This window comes from Hypanus sabinus, chromosome 13 (assembly GCF_030144855.1).
Source record: "Hypanus sabinus isolate sHypSab1 chromosome 13, sHypSab1.hap1, whole genome shotgun sequence".
Lineage (NCBI taxonomy): Eukaryota > Metazoa > Chordata > Chondrichthyes > Myliobatiformes > Dasyatidae > Hypanus > Hypanus sabinus.
In genome coordinates this window covers 84497306-84516658 of record NC_082718.1, presented here as the reverse complement: position 1 = coordinate 84516658, position 19353 = coordinate 84497306, and the positions used below count along the sequence as shown (strand labels likewise).

Genomic DNA, 19353 nt, shown 5'->3' with positions numbered 1-19353 from the left:
TAGATGATGTATTGAGGAACAAGGCTTATTTTGTTGCCATTGCTTTGTCGCTTGGTATGTTACATTCTGCTCTGTATGATCTGCGTTCTGTCGAGCATAGTGAGAATGCCACCAAAATGTATGGTGACACTTGCAGGCTAGACCTCAGTGCATCCTTGAGTGTATTGGCTGTTAATAAAAAATGGCACGTTCCACTAGAATAACACATACAAGATGCTGGGGGAGCTCCGCAGGTCAGGAAATGAATAAGCAGTCGACATTTCGGCCAAGACCTTTCAATAGAACACATTTTACTGCATGTTTCAATGTACATGTGTTAACTAAATCTGAATCTAAATCTGAAGCTATAGCCAGAACCAGGGTAACAGGACACCATGTTGGAGAAAGTTTATAACAGCATAGAAATGATTTATTAAATCGATTCCAGGACGAGGTGACTTCAGTTATTTCTGTTGTCGAATCTCAGATTGTCTACTTCACAGCAGATAAGTTTCAGAAATGAGATTTTTACAATCATGGGGGTCTGAATCAGGTGTTCACAACTTTCTTTATACCATGGACAAATACCATTAAACAAGGCATCTGTTGACCCCAAGTTGGGAACCCCTGGTCTAAATAACATGGGCAAAAAAAATAATCTGTTTTCGATGATGGAAAAATTCAGGCAGTAAGCAGTTGGGATATAGGATTCGCTAACTCAAGATGATGATAACAGATTCAATCATTGCTTTCAAAGAAGTGTGTTCTATAGTTATTTGAAAGAAAAAATATTACTAGGATACAGGATCAGAAGCAGGTTTAATATCATTGGCATATGTCATGATATTTGTTAACTTTGCAGCAGTAGTACATTGCAATACATGATAAATGTAAAAAAAACCAGAATTACAGTAAATATACTGTAAATATGCATATTAAATAGTGCAAAACCTGAAGAAAATAGTGAGGTAGTGTTCGTGGGTTCAATGTCCGTTCAGAAATCTGGTGGCAGAAGGGAAAAAGTTGTTCTTAAACATTGAGTGTGTGCCTTCAGGCTTCTGTACCTCCTCCCTGATGGGAGCAATGAGAAGAGTGGTGGGGGTCCTTAATGATGGACACTGCCTTTCTGAGGCACCGCTCCTTGAAGACGTCCTGGATGCTACAGAGGCTAATACCGATGATGGAGCTGACTAATTTTACAACTTTACAGGGAATGAGCTGAAGGATGGAGCTGTGTACACTGGGCAGAATAACTTCAGCAGGCAGAATGTGGCTTCAGTGACCAGAATGGCATTGTATTTTTAGGGTTGTATAGATTTTCTAGTTTCAATGAATGTAAAATAATCTTAAAAATTTATGAAACTATTTTGCAGAAGATGGACTTGCTACAACAAAACAGTGATGTAGCTAGTAGATCTGCTGCCACACAGTTTCAGTGCCCTGCAGGGGCGTATCTATGGAAAATAGCACCTATGGCAAGCACTGAATTTGTGCTGCTGTCCAAACATCTGACACCCATCTTTTAGATAACTTTACCGTAATATCAGCTCAAGGATACAAATCAAGCTGGATAATCTTTTACTTAACAAATTATGGCACTACATAAAAATTATAACTGCACCTTCCTTGCTTTCGCTGATGCAAATTCGTCTATGATGTGATCAAAGTCAGTTTTTCAGTTTCTTCTCTTTCTACACTCAGCAGAGCAAGATCACAGAGTCTGCCTTGACCCATGGATGCTCTCAAATACAAAAGTATTAGTTTTAACTTGCTGAATGATCTCTCACAGATGGCGATGGAAACTGCCATGGTTAGCATTATCTGAATAGCAATACGAAGATTGGGGAAGACGCTCTTATCTCCATACTGAATGTTAAGTTCGAGAAACTCTTCAGGTCTCGATATTTTCATGTTGATCCGCCTTGATAGTAACATTCTGCAATCCAAAATTTCTTCATATAGCTGCTGTCCGTCAACATCAGAGCTGTACAATTCACCCAAATTTTCACACTTCACTCTTTAGGTCGTTACTGTTGGCGCTGTAACACAGTCCCTCGACTTCGAGAAGGAACCCAAACTTAGCGTCAGTGTCATGCAAATGAGCGAGCCTTTCATCCATTTCTCTGTGAAGATGGTTGAGTGTTCCCTTCATGACTCTTTCCATTTCATCTTTAGCTGTTAACCCAGCATCTGTTGAGTTCTCAGCAGCCATTCGTTTCTTTTGTCTCTAACGTCTTTCAACTTCAGTATTCCATTCTGGACAGAGACTTACTCCTTCTTCAAGGGACTCACTGATCAACACTTTTCTTTCATCATAAAAATGATAGAGGGCTTTCAAATCCAGGGCAGCATCGTGGAAGTTCATGCTAGGAGCCTGCAGCCTCTTTTGAATACGATCAATACGAATGAGTACTTTGTTCCAAAATCCAAGCAAAATCAGAAAATCATAACGCAACATGTGGTTGTACAGCTGGCTTGTGTCACTTCTTGTTTCACTGGTCTTGGTTTCATTGTCTATCCTGTCCTGGAGAACTTGAAGTATCTCCTCAAGTTACTTGTTGACGGGCTTCACTGCTTCTGTCCTAGCAATCCACCTGGTTTTGAACTCCAACTTAACAACCACAGGCACAGCATTTTTGAGTTTTTCCCAGCACTGTGTTGAATGAGAGAACAGGTAGAGAGCTTTGATGGTTCCAAAAATGTGACCATCATTGTAGCCTGCTTGGCTGCATATACACCCACCAAGTTGAGTGAGTGATTGTCACAATTCACAAACACTGCCAGGTTGGTTTTCTCACTTATTCTTTGATGAACACCACTTCTGTGTCCAGCCATCACAGCAGCATTGTCATAGCACTGTGACTGACAATCTTGTAGCTCCATTTCATCCTTCTCTAATTGTTTCAAGATGTCTTCAACCAAGCTCTCAGCATCCTTCTGGTTTATCTGGATAAAACCAAGGAAGGACTCTCTAACACGGACTGTTTTCCTCTCAAAATCAACTTTTACATACGTCACTACTTCTGACATCTGCTCACGGTGTGTCTGATCAGGAGTCGAGTCGAACATGAGACCATAGTACTTGGCTTTAAGAATGCTTCTCAGTAAACTCTGGTGAACAGTGGATGCCATCATGTGGATGAATTTGTTCTGGACACCCGGTGAAAGATAAGACATGGATCCAGGATGACTTTCCAAATGAGGTCCAAGGAAATTTCCCACATTGGAGTCATCCCCTATGCCAGGGGTCGGCAACCCGCGGCTCCGGAGCCGCATCCGACTGTTTCATCTCTGTGCTGCGGCTTACTGTGGTTTGTTAGTTTTTGAAATGTAATTCAAAATTTGAAGATTATGGTGATCTTGTACAATCTAAATAAAACATTGTGGCGACACCATTTCCTGGCACATCCGAACCGGCTCACAATTAGCCACCGTTCCGGCTAAGGGAGATAGCCTACGGGGGTTTGTGAGTACGTGTCTTTTGGAGCATCAGCGCCCACGGGGGGCGGGTTGAGGGAGGCTTTAAAGCAAGGCTGTTTAGTTCGAATAAAGTTATCCTTGACTGCAGTGTCGTTATCTTAGCACACCACCACAACGTGTTTTTTATCGCTATTAATATACGTCACCACTGCCAATCCCTGACACCCGCCAGTGCGCGATTTCTTTTAATTTTTAGATCGAAGGTAGGCTAACTATGGAGTAACCTTCAACCCAACGTCTTTTTTTCGGAGTTCAAAATGTTTTTGTTGCATGCAGAAATGTAATTTCGTTTTCTCTGCAGGAGTTCATCAATTTCATAAATGTAACACATTATAGTTTGTTTATACATAGCATAAAGGCAAAAAAAACGTTGTATGCAGTGTTATTTCATTTTAAATGTCAAACGGGTTTTGTGGCTCCCAGTGTTTTCTTTTCTGTGGGAAATGGGCCCATATGGCTCTTTCAGTGGTAATGATTGTCGACCCCTGGTCTAGCTGAAGTGACTTCCTGTGTTCATGCAAAGCCAGGTTCTGAGTCACAAGGAGTTTTATGCAGTGAAGGATTCTCATCAAGATATCACACCATTTCTGCTTTTCCTTCTTAATCTGTGACTGAGATTAGATTACTGATTACATTTTTGATTTTTTAGACTTTCACTTCCTCACCACAACCATTTGACAATTTCCTCTTGAACCAAGGTTTGTTCGTTGACTGTTTTTTGTTGGTAGGAAACGTCCCTCACTGTTCTGGAAATTCTTTGAACCCAGCTTTATTATTTCTGTTCTCAATGCATCAGACAGAATTGCTTTTCCAGTATTCTTGTCGAAGTTCAGAAGTCCAATGTCATGCTGTTCAATCACTTCTGATATGACAGTTCGAGGCTCTTTGACACCATCCAGTTCACTAGGTTCAGTGTTGTCAGGTAAAATCTCGTCAATAAACTCGACATCACCACCACCACCACCATCACCTTCCCCTCCTGTCATGTCCACGTTCTCTGTGGCAGCCTCACTCTTAACCTCATCATACTCAGATTTATCTAACTTGACTTCCTCCTCGGCTTGTGACGCATTTGTACTTGATCCACTTTCGGATTCTAACAAACTTGTAGCAGGTGCAGGCAACTCAGTGGAACGTGCTGAACTACTTGTTCTGGGCTTTTCAAAGAAGGGCATGAAGAACTTGCCCGACTTCTTGGCTTCCTCCTCCTCCAACTTTCATCTCTTCTGTCCTTTAGCTCAACTTTCCTTTTTCTTCATGAAGAAACGTTTCATGGTCTTCTTACACAATATTCTGAAATAAGGCCATCCTAATGCTTCTCACCAATGATAATCAAAGACAGATCATACATCTGAAGAAAACTCTTTTTTCACTGTCCGAGGATGGCTTGTCTGGCTTTAATAGAAACTGCTCAGTTGCGCCCTGCTTCAAGTGGCACCCAGGGCACGTACCATACCTGCCATACCTTAGATATGCCACTGGTGCGCTGAGCTCAGTCCTGACCTCTGATACTGTTTGTGTGGAGTTTGCACAGTTCCCCTTGCTCTGCATGTTTGCTCTTTCTCTTTGAACCAGAATTAAGTCATGTCCCGTTAGAGGTAGATTTTCAGTCTTTAGATTAGATGGAGTTCTGGTAAGATATCTGATATCTGATGGATAGGGGAATCAAGGGATATGGGGACAAGACAGGGACTGGGTATTGATAGTGAATGATCAGCCATGATCTCAGAATGGCGGTGCAGACTCGAGGGGCCGAATGGTCTACTTCTGCACCTATTGTCTATTGTCTAAGATGGTGGCACATTGAATTGCAACTGCTTGAACAGGGTTAGCCGGTGAGTTGCTCATTGTTGAAGAAACTGAAGGAGCTGTTCTTGGTGTGGATTTTGCAGCTGCCTGCACCAGAGAGATGTTGGATAAGCTGGTGGGCGAAGTAAGCCACTGCCACAGTCGCTTTCCTTGTGCTGATTAGATTCTTTGGGGTATTGTTAATGTGGAATGCTGTAAGTCAGATTCACTGATGTATTGGTAGGTGGCGGGGTGGGGGGGGGGGTGTCTACGTGACCTCGATTGTAGCAAGGACTAGGCCACAAGCTGTGGTGTCACATTTTTATATCCACCCGGGAGAGGGGCATCCGAGGCAGCGTGGCGTGGCATCCATGCTGGAGTTAATTCTGCCCCCAGTGTTCGCGCAGCAGAAGACAGCCATCTTGTGTTCAACTGCAGTATGCTGTAACATTCACGGACTCAGTGTCTTGGACTACGTAGCTTTTTGTTCGTCTGACTGCATTTTCCTGCTATCTTATATGAGTTTGTTACCTTATATGCACCTTGTGCTGAGTGTGACTGTTGGTATTGTGCTTTGCACCTTAGGTCCGGAGTAACGCTGTTTCATTTGGCTGTATTCGTGAATGCTTGAATGACAATTGAATGTGAATTTGAGATTAGATTACATTAACGTCATATTCATCAGAGTACAATGAAATTCCTTGTTTCCATGAACCTCAGAATGAACAGTACACCTGGTAATAATGAAAACTAACAGTAAATACTATTAAGATAGTAAAGGCATCAATCAGTACTACAGCACAACAATTTTTTTCGAGAGGGTTGGTTTATCAGAATTTTTTTTTGTTTATGAAAGTCCGCTTGAAGCTGAACACAAATATAATTTCAGACTAGTTGTATCGCATAGGAATTTGGAGAAACAAGAAATGAACTTTTATTGAATATAATGCATTTAATTGCATAAAGGTGCTGGCACTTTGCAATAGTTCAACTAAGCTAAAATGTTTTGTTGGTGATTTTCATTTGTTACTGTCTGAGGGAGGTTCTGGCTTAAGTGTCTGACAATAATCAGCCAGCATTGATGGATTCCAGTTCCCCTGATACGATTTCTCCATGCCCGCAATGTCCTGGTGAAACTTTTCACCATGTTTGTCACTGTTCCTTAGTGACATGTTGCACTTCATGGTTTTGAATGCTTGAAGCATGTTGTCAACCTGCTGCACATAGTTCGGTGCTCTGCAGATGGCAAGAAAATGTTCGACAACATCCTTGAATGCCTTCCATGCGATTTTCTCCAGTTCCATTCGAAGTTCTTTGAATCACCTGTCATTGATAACCTATTTGATTTGCAGACCAATAAAGTTGCCTTCCTTAATCTTGGCATCAGTTAGGGTTAGGGTCAGCTATTTTTACTTGAAATATGAATTACAATAACAAGCATAGGTAATTTGAAAAAAAAATGGTGTGGGATAGGGAAATTTCAAGATGATTTTCATGATCAGCAGACCAAAATCCATAAGATAAACTCAAAAGTATCCAGGAAGCAAAATCTTTGTTGTGAAGTGTACGTGGTCACCGTTGGAAAAGGATCAACTATTATTTGGCTGATGAAGAGGGAATGAACACGGGGCTAAATGGCCTTGTTCTGCTTCGTTTCCTTATGTTAAAACTGCATGTGGAATATCTACTCAAAAGAATTTTAATGCATTATGAACATAAACAGTAGCTGAATAATTCAAAGGACCAGTGAACAATGAGTATGTTCCAGTGTTGAAATGTTCACCATACCACTCAGTTAAAGTGTCATTTTCCCAAGGTGTGCCAATTGTTAAAGATCCCCTCTGAGGTGTTGAACAGGATCATATAACGTACTAACAGGAGAGGAGCCGCTGATACCTGTCAGAGCTGGAACAGCGCATAAAGGCATTGAGCCACAGGGTGAAAGGAAGAGAAATTTAGTATTGTACAAACCTTTGGTGTGGCGGGGTGGAGATACATCTCTACCAAAGGAGGTATAAGGTTCTCCTTCCCTCTGCTAGCCTGCAGGTCACTCTTGGGCAAGGTGTAGCACCTGCTTAGCCCCCCGATCAGGGTCACGTGAAGCCACGGGAGCCGGTGGTGGATGGTTGTATGAGCAGCTGGTGCACATCACAAGTCCTGGTTATGCGACCACTGACACCAAGCAGAAATCTCTGAAGGGTATTGATAATGGCTGGGGTCACCCATCTTGTAAAGACACTGCCCAGAAAAAGGCAATGGCAAACCACTTTGGAAGAAACATTTGTCAAGAACAATCGTGGTCATTAAAATAAGACCATGATTGCCTATGTCACATGACATGGCAGATAATGATGAAACAGAAAAACCTTTACTGTTGCCTTAATGGATAGCTGGTGGTGGCTACTGTTCAAGGAGTCTCTGCAATATGATGTGTATGAATGACACAAATAAAATTAAAACAAGAAGATCAGCATGGTGGAGGCAATGGAGAGATGAGATCTTAAACTCAGTGCATACCTGTTCACTTAATCGTAACCATTACGACAATTTGGAACACAGCTGAGCTCTCTGCTGGTGAGCAATGTTAGGCAATATAAACATTCAAAGATCCATTTTATTAGCAAAGGATGTATGCAGAATACAGCTCTGAGATTCCCCTTCCCCAGATTGTCAGGAAATACAGAAAAATGTATTTGGGTCATTGAAAGAAAAGACATCAGCCCCACCCTCACACAAACACACACACACACACACACAAAGAAAAAAGAAGCAAAAACTCGCAAACTCCAAACACCCCAACCCATCCCCTGCACAAAATTAACAGATAGCCCATTCAGAAAATAGCAGCTAGAACATCGAACCCCGAACCCCCAACATACGAACATACAAGACAGGACTTCTGGTTTAATGATTCTCACAGGCTCTGGCTAGAAAGTGCAGTTGTGTGGATGTTACAATTAAGGATTTAGCCCAATGGTTATGACCTCCATAGTGGTAGAGGTCTGATGGCACCAAGGAAAATATTACCGGGGTAGAATTATTCAGGAGAAGAGTGGGGAAATTGAGAAACAAGCAACAAAACTATCTTCTTCTGATGTGAACTACAGTGCCTCATGTAAAACTGGATTCTAAGAATTCAAAGTACATTTATTATCAAAGTACGTGTGAATTATACAGCCTTGACATTTGTCAGCTTACTGGCAGCCACATAAAAAGAAACACAAAATAATCCAATTTAAAAAAAAGACCAACACCCAATGCGCAGAGAAAGAGGGAAAAAAATCACAAATCATGCAAAGCAAAAAAGGAAGCACAGCATTCTAAACTAAATTGAAGTCATAGACCCGAATCCTGGAGCAGTCTGAGTAGGCCCATAGCCTTGTTCTCGGTTCACCATATTGCGGGGCAGATCTCTGAAGCTCGCAGACGTGAAGCACGTGGCAGCCGGAACAATCTCACAGCCTCAGTGCCACGGAAAGAGGAGTGAACATACCAGAACAGCGAGCAGAATCGGCATGACCCTCGGCTTCGGTACTGACGCCCTGCCTTTCCAGCAGAATTTAGTAGATTGTAGGTACCATTTGCAAGTACAAGACTAAAATGATCTTGCGCAGTTTGTAGGAAAGTTTGACAGTGTTCCTGGGGCTGAAAGATTGGGAGCAGGCAGAGGCCAGACATGTGACACGCCTGCAAACACTTCAAAGCAAAAACGTGTGGAACTCTTCAAATCAGATCCCAGCACAAGGCAGAGAAAAATGTAAAACAATCTGGAAAACAGTCTAGACAACAGGAAGATCTGATCAAAACATGCAGGGAGCAGCAGTTTGTGGGAAGGCATGCAGAATATTAATGCAATGAGGCCAAGTTTTCGGTGAGGTTTATGAAATGCCCCTTGGCCTCACCCCTCATTCCTGTCTAAAGCATTCAGAGCAATGAAAGGGCAGTTCACCAGAATGAATGCTTGTTTACATGGCGTTTGATTTTAATCCCCGCACAGAAACGTTAAGTCAGGCTTCAGCATGATCAAATTTCCAATTCCCATTGGCTAATCTCCCAGGCTGGCATCCTGGAGCATGCATTTGTCATAGGTAACTGGTTTTCTTCAGTAATTTCTGATGTGCATGTTGAGCAGAAGTTAAAAGGTATAAAGGAACCACAGTTATTTCCTTGGCTTCTATTTTATGAGGAAAGACTCAGGGGACGAACTTGTTTACTGTATCGAATGGAGCTCTGTAAGGCTTAAAGATCTGTGAGGACTGCAGGATGGAAGTTTAAATAAGGACACGTTTTGAACTGTGAGCCTAGAACTTGATGATGCACGTTTAAATTTCACAAGGCTTAAGGAGCCGACGGCTAAAGCTTTTTTTTCTCTTTCACAGCATATTGTAGAATGTGGAAAGGAGTCAGAGCTGAAAGCAGTTCTTGTTGAACCAACTGACTTTTCCAAATATGAGGGCTGGGCAGGAATTACAGGATGAATGTAGGTGGCTCTGAGGAACATTTATGGGATAGGCATTGATCTAGAGTGGATCACAAGCAGCTGGGGAGATTCCACATAACCTTAGCCAGGGTGTCTTGTTACCGAGAGGGGGCTGGGCTCCATAACCACTCTGCCCCCTTCCTGACATTTATTGCCAGTCCTTGGCAATTCCAACCTAACTTTATTGTGAAACAAGCTTCACACTGTGGACTATTTGGGGTGGGGGGGGGGGGGGGTCAAGAAAGAGGTCCACTATCACCGTCTTCAAGTCCCTGTTGGGAGCAATAGCAAAGAATAGTGAAAGCAAAGTACTAATCATCTCAGTGATGCTGATGCTGTCAGTGTTTTTGGTTGCAGTTCCTTTTCCTGCTCTTGTTGATGCATGGCTTGCAGCTGGTCTTTGTGGGGTTCCTGCAGCTGCCGCTGTGATTGTTAATTTTGATTTGCAGTCCCATTCTGACATGTTGGTCCATGGCCTCCACTTGTGTCAAATGAGGTCACTCTCACGGTGAAGGAACAACACTATATATTCCATCCGGGTAGCCTCTAACCTGATGGCACGAATATCGATTTCTCGTTGCGTTAAAAAAAAAGAATTGAATTGAATTAAGTCCCTTCCCCCTTTCCCCTCTTCTTCTATTCCCTACTCTGGCTTCTATCTCTTATTCTCACCTCCCCCAGGACCCTCCTCTTACCCTCTCTCCTATGGTTCACTCTCCTCTCCTGTCAGATTTTTTCTTCTCCGGCCCTTTATCTTTCACCTTCTAGCTATCCTCCTTCCTCTCCCACTGCCTTTTTATTCTGGTGTCTCCTCCCTGCCTTTCCATGCCTGAAGAAAGGTCTTGGCCTGAAATGTCAACTGTTCATTCACTTCTACAGATGCAGCCTGACTTGCTGACTTTCTCCAGCTTTTGTGTGTGTGTTTTGCTTGTGATTGTTATTGCTGTTGCTGCTTCTATTTGCTGTTGCAATGAAGCTTCTGTTTGGTAGTGGTGTTGATAGAGCCCTCGTGTTTTATGCTTAGAGCTCGTGCAGTTGTGTGTTAATGCAGTAGGTGGTATGACTGCATGGTCTTAGTCAAAGTTCAAAAGTTCAAAGTTCAAAATGCAAAGTAAATATATTATCAAATATATATACCGTATGTTACCATACACTATCTGGAGATTGATTTCCTTTCAGACATTTACAAGAAACACTGTAAGTACAATAGAATTTATATAAACAGACAAGGGCTGTAAAACAATACATAAAAGATGACAAACTCCTCAAGTAAAAAAAATCATACTGAGAACATGTTCTAAAAGACTCTTGAAAATGATTGTGTCGGTTGTAGAATCAGTCCAGAGTGGCGCTGGATGAAGTTATCCATGCCGCGTCAGCTGCTGGATGGTTGTAGTGTAGTAAGTGATCTTAAAATTTACTTTGAACTTTGAACTTTGAACCTGGCTGTGCGGGATGGTAGTAGGGCGAAGGGGGCATGGCTTGGATGGCTGTGGGGGGTGGGGTTGATTATAGAAGCTGCTTTCCTGTGCCTCGTACTTTATGAGGGGAAGGAAATTGCCCACTTCCTGTAGTCTCACTTCGGGGACACTGCAGTTCATGCTCCATCTGTTACTTGTTTACCATCCTCAGAATCAGGATCTTTTGCACATTGGATATGTGAAGGTCTTTCTTGTGTGTGCTTTCTCGAGCAATCTCTTGTGTTCCTTTGCTTTGTGCGAGCCTGCAAGAAGATGAATCTCGGAGTTGTACAGTATATGGTATGCATACTTCAATTATAAATCCAAACTTTGAACTTGGAACTTTTCTGTTCCTGGTCGTTGGTAGTTCCATACCAGGTCGTGATGCAGCCATTTTGGGTAAGCTCCTCTTTGCTTCTCGACAAGGTGTTGCAAGGGTAGGTGTTACAGCGTTTGAAGATGCTGCTCAAGGTGATGGGTGCTGTTTGCTGAAGCACAAGTATTGCTGTAGCTGGTGGTCCTCCTGCGCTGGTGCGGTTGTAGAAGGAAGAATCACTATAGGTGGTAAAACTGTTGGTATGACTCTGACTGGTAGATATGTTCTTGGGGTAGATCTTGCTGCAGCTGGAACACTGTTTCATCTGACTGTGTTCATGTATGGGTGAATGATAACTAAACTTGAATTTGATTTGATTTGTTTATGCTTTGGATTCGGTGGTGTTGCTGTAGGGGAGGTATTGTACAGTTGGTGATCCTGTAGGCAAAGTGGAGGTGCAGCAGCAAAGATTATTTTAGGCTGAAGCATTTCTACTGCTGTAAGTGGAGATGGTGTTTGGTTTTGCAGGTTGAGGTGTTGCTGTTGCTATGGTATTACAGTAACTGTGATATGATTGTATAGATGACGTTGCTACAGATGTAGGCGAGGTTGTGACTTTAATTGTGGATGCTGCTGTTGTAACTTTAAGTCAGGGTGTTGCGAGATGGAAACTTGTAAGTTACGCTGAACTGGCCACAGATGTTAAGCAGTGTGGATGGAAGGTGCAGATTTTCCCAGTAGAGGCTGGCTGCAGAGAATCTGAGGCTACGTCTATGTTCAGATTGCTGAAGGGATTGGGAGTCTGAGGCCAGGGCCAGCGGCAAGCTATAAAAGATCTCTCGGAGGCAGCTGAGGGAAGCAGACACTGGTTATGGATGAAGAGGAGTGACAGCAGCTGGGCCCTAGAATGAGCCATGGGTGGCCAGATGTGAAGTAGGGTGCACCAGGGATGCCGGGTCCCACTGTTGAGCCCTCTGGAGATGTAGTGTGCTTAAACTGATGAAATGTCTAAGAGGGGCTTTGGGAAGCATTTGCTACCCACCAAGCCCCACCTCAAGATTTCTGTGCTATGACCCAAGTTAGAATCTGCTTATCAAAGGGATTGAAACATCTAGTCCTATGAGCTCAAACTATAGATGAGGTTGCGACAGACATATGCGAGGTTGTAACTTTGAGAGTGGATGTTGCTGTTGTTACTTTAAGTGAGGGTGTTGTGAGATTGGTTGTTGAGGTTCAGATTGTAACTTTAACTCAGGGGTTCCCAACCTTTCTTAAGCTATGGACCAAGGGGTCTTTGGACCCCCAGTTTAGGAACCCTTGCTTTAAGTGAAAATGCTGTTGTTGACGTTGCGGGTGGGGGTACTTAGCAGAGGCCACATTATGCTGTTGTTGGAGACGTTGCTTCATTGGAATATGATGATAATGGGTTACTGCAGCAGAATGTGAGCCATGGTTTTGCCTGAGGACACCCTACTTTTGGAGCTGGTGCTATAGTAGGAGGTTGTACTTCCACCACAGATGTTCGTGACCCAGTGTTGAAAGAAAGAAAGAAATATTAGCTTTTATTGATTACAATGTACATCAAAACATACAATGGAATGTGTCATTTGCGTCAACAACCAACACAATCCGAGGTTGTGCTGGGGGCAACCCACAAGTGTCACCATGTTTTCAGCGCCAACATACCATGCCCACAACTTACTAATCCTAACCTGTATGCTTTTAGAATTTGGGGGAAACTGGATCACCCAGAGGAAACACACATGGTCATGGGGAGAATGTACAATTTCCTTACAGATGGAAATTGGACTGTGATCGCTAATCCCTGATGCTGTGAAGCATTGCGCTAACTGCTACCCTGCCGTGCTGTCTGTACCCGACTGTGCCTTCCTGCAGTTGGTTCTATTGTTAGTACTGGTGTGACGCACGGTTTTGATGCCAGTGTTAGTATTAATCCCAGAGAGCTGTACAATGGGTACAGGAAAGCAAAGAATACTACAGATAACAATGTGAGTTTAACTCTTTCTCCCTGGATGCTGTCAGAGGATGATGCCAGAGTTCTGGGTCTCGGGTCAAGTTTAATTGATGTAGTTTGCAGATTGGACTCTACAGTTCACATTATGACATGTTTCTGGTTCCTGATCACTCCTTTTTCTGTTTCTATTTTGGGCGATTTTGAATCAAAGCTGCCTGCAGTTAATGAACACTGAGCTGAACTGAATATGCCTGGACTCTTTCGATTTTGTGTTTTATGTTCTGTGAATTTCACTCTTTTTTTGGTTGCCATTTGCCTGATTTGTTTTTATTGCACTTGGGCAGAGGAGGTTGATGCTCTTTCTTTGAGCAAGTTCCATGGCATTCCTTTCTTTCGTGGCTGTCTGTGGGAAGACAAATCTCAGAATATATACTGTATACATACTTGGAAAATAAATGTACTTTGAGTCTTTGAATAAGATATTTTAACTCCATTTAATTAGAGATTAAGATATCTTAATCCCTCATTTTCAAACCAATTTTCAGTTGAAAGTTATTCTTGGAGATGTTTCCGTTCCTCTTTCAGGCAGTGCATTTTAATTCCTGTAACAGAACTGAAAGAAAAAAGTTATTTTTAGTTGGCTGCTGTGTTTGTTGGGAATGGTGCTGTACTGCTGTATATAATGATTGCGCCCTCTTTTAAGTGCTGGCTATGGTGGTGTATCTGTACAGGTTGGTATTTCTCTAACTGTTCCTATTCTTGTAGATGATGAAAACCCTGAACAATGCAATCAAAGGCAATGTCCTACTGACAGCTTACAAAACTATTTATTTTATTTCTTTTATTTATTCTTTCAAATATGACTCTACTCCAAAGCAGTGTGTGATTGGAATTGGAGCCACCATTCTGATGGTGTGCTTTTGGTCTGATTCTGCTGTCTCTGAGGGAGTTCTGTGAGGCTTGGGGCAGAGCGTGTGGCCTGGAAGCCTGGAGTCATGTTCGACTCAATTGCTGCTTTCAGATTGAGGCGATGGGCAAGGTTGAAGTCAATGAGAAAAAGAGTGGAGAACAGGCGCTGCCTGCCTGCGTTTCATCGGCCTTCATCTCCCACCTGCCTGCTGCAGGAGTCTTGGGATCCACATAGATTGGCAAAGCTGTAGACTCATTTTGGGGTCTTTGAGGTTCGTGATGCATGTGTTCCTGGATTCTGGTCACTCCATTTTTTTGAGTGGTTTGATGAGGGCTGGGGTGCTTCGAAGAAGAATGTCATAGCAAACTGCATTGGCTAGAGGTGTGGTGCTGAACTGAACTACACTGAGTTTCCAGCATCTGCAGATTTCCTCGTGTTTACACTGAGTACTACTGGTTTGACATCTGCTATTCTATGTGTTGTTTGCTTGGGTTATGCCTTTTGTGTGATTTGTTCTTTTTTCATGCGCTTGGTGTCTGATGTTTACTTGAACAGGCTTCTTTGCTTTGTGGCTGCCTGTGGGAGAAGGAATTTCAGAATTGTACTCTGGATACACACTTTGATAATAAATGTACTTTGAATCTTTGAAGAACTGACAGTGTTCCTGTTGGCATTGCTAAGGCGATGGTGTTACTATTGATGTTGGTGTCCGTAGGAGACAGGTTTACTCTTCATGTCCGTGTCCCTATCGAGGTTTCAGAAGAGTTGGTACTGTTGTACGTGTTGGCGCATTGCTGATGATGAGGGGAATGTGAAGGGATGGGGGGGGGGGGGGGGATGGAACTTAGTGGCAGCTTTCCTCCCTCAAATGACATTCTGCGGTGGCTGGTGGGGAGAGCTGAAGGTGTGCCCCAAAACTACTGCCGGCTTGTTTTTGAAGACCTCTCCTGGGGAACTCTCAGCCTGTGGAAGGGGCAGCAGTGAATTTCCATGGAGAGAATGAGGCTGGTGATGCAATCTGGGCAGCACCCCCCAGGAGGGTTTCTGTGTATTTTCTGGAAAATCCCAGCGCATGACAGGAATTTCACATGATCAACTGAGAATTACTGATCCATTACCTTCCACAGTGAGGAGTCAGTCAACCCAGCACTCAGGCTTATCACTACAATCTCTTGCTACACTTTACTGACCCACAGCCTTCTCCTTCCCCACACTTGGGACAATTTATCATTGGTTTTACTGAACTGTGAATATTTTCACAGAATTGTATATTGTTGCCAATCAGATCAATTTTGTTTCTGTGAGTTCTTGCCCATTCTTTTATTTATTCAGATACAGTGCAGAATAGCCCCTTCTGGGCCTTCGAGCTCCACCGCACAGTGATCCCCTGACTTAACTCTAGCCTCATTATGGCTGAATTTGCAATGACCAATTAACCTGTCAACCGGTACATCTTTGGAATTTGGGAGGAGACCGGAACACTGGAGCAGCCATGGGGAGAATGTACAAACACCTTACAGAGGGAATTGAACTTGTGTCTCTGGTACTGAAAAGCACTGTGCTAACCACTACACTACCGTGCCTCCTGATACTGCTACCGCTGACAAGAGTGTTAATGGGCAAAGAAGGGTTGTAAAACTAGGCAGGCACCAGAGTGAAATTCTGATAACGAAGAGTGCTACAGGACGACTTTGGTAGAAAGAATAAACACAAAGACTTTTCTAAATGGGGAGGAAATTCTGAAATTGGAGGTGCAAGGGGAAGGATAATGTCCATTTCAAAGTATATTTATTGTAAAAGTATGTATGAAGTATGCAACTCTGAGATTCATCTTTCCCCCAGACAGTCATGAAACATGAAACTGTTCAGAGAGGAAAAGAACAACCCATCCTCACATACAAATAAGAACAAATCACACAAATGGCAACAAAAATAAACAAGAAAAACCACAGGATATAAAACACAAACTCAAAAGGCATATTTCAGTTCAGCTCAGTTTTCATTATCTGCAGGCCGCCGTGATTCAAAAATCACCCAAACTAGCAACAAAAAAAGTGACCAGAAACTAGAACACATCGTAAATGTGAATTAGAGTTCACAGTCCACAAACTGCGCCAATTAAATCTTGCTCCAGCAGCATCCTCTGACAGCATTGAGGGAAGGGGAGGGAGGGAAGGAAGGAGAGAGAGAGAGAGAGAGAGAGATCATTCAAACGCAAAGGACATTCCCTCAGGAGCAGCAGAGAGTGTCAGGTGTGTAGATGGCGCTGATCACTCGCTTGCTGCTTATTTTGTTTCTTTTGTTTTACTTTCTCTTCCTTTTGACGACTATCTTGAACTGTGGATCACGGCCCTTCAATTCAGCTCTAAGCAAAACATGATATCCAGAAGACTTCATGGAGATTTGACAGTAAAAACCTCTGACAACTTGTTCATGCCATGAGTGAAATCATTCACTTACTGTAGGCAGCTTCATCCATCTACTGACATGCACGTTTCCAGCAGACCATCATTATAACATTCCATAACAGTGTGGTACAGCTTATAAGATCCAGACTATGTATTTTCTGGCACGTTAACATGCTCAGAGGTCCAATATGCCAGAATTTCTATGTGAAACAGGTTATGTGAGGTTGTTCAATGTGATGGTATGGAGACAGCTTGAGTCTCTATTTAACCTGTTTTATACCTGATTTGAAAGGGACACTAATGGACAAAGCCTAACTCTGGACTAGCCCATGCTACAGATTATTTGAATGGTTATTTTTTCCATATTAAGGTAGAGGAATATTTCCTTGGCCTCCCTATTTAGCTAAGTATTGACTAATCAATGAAATATCCACATCATTTGAGGAGGCATTTAATTGTGTGCATGCTTATTTTCAGGTGATTAGTGGTGCCCGCTGTTTATTAAATAGAGGTTCTGAAATCTATTTAAGATCCAACTTCCAAAGTAATGTTAGAATATTCTTCTTTGGGGTCAAGAAAATGGAGATGGAGGACTGAAATGGCAGAAAGATGAGCTACCTGAAGATAAGAGATCAATATCAACTCAGGAAGATTGTTACCAGCTGATGATGCAAAATTAGCCAGATGGTCCAGATACTAAAAGACCTGAAACCTAAGTTGAAATCCCATCATGGCAGGCTGCGGAATTTAAACTCAGTTAATAATATTCATTCTGAAAACATCAGCCACAAAACGTAATGATAACAACTGTGAAAAGAGGCAAATTGTCACTCATTTGATTCATTGTTGTCCCTCATGGAGGAAATTTGCCACCTTTAGCTGGTCTGATTGTTGTAACTGTGAGCGAAGTCACCAGAGAAACATAGCTGGTGGGCATAACTAGCTTTATTTGGAAGACACACAAGCTGACAGATTTGAAGTCGAGAGAGAGAGAGAAAGGAAGAAAGACCCAATATTACAGCATTTTTATAAGTTAACGAACAAAGATAACAGGACAAGTTCTGTAATTACAATGCCCTCATAATACTTCTTTTGAGTTACATATAACATCTTTCCACCAATACACCCAAAATGAGTGTTAATTACTGTGGTCGCTGAGTCAGATTCATGAAATGGGGTGTTGATTGCATTCATGCATATGCAGACATATATTAGTCAACTTGTGTTTCCTGGTCTGCAACTTACTATTCCAAGTTGCATTTTAAATTCAACCTACAATCTATATTCAGATCTGAATGCTGGTTGCTGTTGAGGTTAATATTTGCTAGATACCCCAACTCCAGAATACGTCCTAACGTGGCCTAAATGTGACTCCTGACATATCTTGTGTGATGACTTTTAAATGGCTTAATAAGCCACCTTTTATAAGGACTACTTGATTGAGTGATGCATAGAATCTAAAATAATATAAATTATGGATGAGTTTTCAATTCAGTCAGGGATTCCCAACCTGGGGTACATGGACCCCTTGCTTAATGGTATTGATCCATGGCATTAAAAAAAGTTGTGAACCCCTGAATTAGGCGGATTAATTGTACATGAAAATGTTGGTTCTTTTCTCTGAGCTCCAGATAACTTTACAGACAACATGATAGCAACGATTGTCACAATTGACTGTTTAGGTTTAATGCTGACATGATCATAATTTCATGATACAAGCTCATGACACCTCCCAGGTGTATGAACTAACAAAGTTGGAGAGCAGATGATAATGAAGCAGAGGACCAAACAACTGAAAGTCTTGGCTTCAGGACCTGCTCTGAACTTTGCCTGGCCTATTGGTGTTAGCAGGAAAGGATGGCAGTTTTCCGACTCGGAAGGAAAAGGGCTGAAAATAGAACCTTAGAAATGACTACTTCAGCAAGCACCAGTCCAATTGGCCAGCTTCCATGTTAAATTAGCAGACTAATAAAGGTCAAGAAGGCTGATTAATCACATAAACAGCAAATTCTTTTGGTTCAATGTGTAAGAAAAGCCAAACTTTAATTAACAAATCAGATGAATTTTCTTTTGTGTAACATTAGGTGCGGCCAGTGTAAGAATCATCATCCCTGTACAATCGCTGATGGCCGGTGTCTGGCCTGTGAGCCTGGCTGGAATGGAACCAGATGTGATAAAGTATGCTCCGCGGGTTTCTATGGAGAAGGGTGCGGAGAACAATGTCCTCGCTGCAAGGACGGGCATACTTGTAACCACATCACTGGGAACTGTCTGCAGTGTAATCCTGGATGGATTGGAGCTCAGTAAGTATTGTACTTCTTAAGATAAGAGAGAGCTTGTCTGAGCTGTCGAAGTGTTAGGATGGACACTTGAATCATGTTGAATATGATGGACTCTGAATCAGAGTCTCTGGGGTCTTTGCTATTGCTTGCCTGGAGGGTGGTGAGTTTGCTTCTTTTACTGGAGCAAGTGGGGGGAGGGGGGAGTTTATGCTTTTGCTGCTGCTTGTGGGTGGGAGGGGTGACATGGCTTTGGGGCTCTCACATCCTCTGTCATT

At 42.5% G+C, this 19353-nt stretch overlaps 1 protein-coding gene across 1 annotated transcript in view; it reads left to right on the top strand.

The window, feature by feature from the left end:
• The window catches only part of scarf2 (scavenger receptor class F, member 2), a 111075-nt gene that overhangs the window by 22131 nt on the left and 69591 nt on the right, over window positions 1-19353 (top strand). The window contains exon 5 of the mRNA XM_059988061.1: window positions 18881-19099. Coding sequence (XP_059844044.1) covers window positions 18881-19099 — 219 coding nt within the window. The remainder of the gene's footprint in view (window positions 1-18880; window positions 19100-19353) is intronic.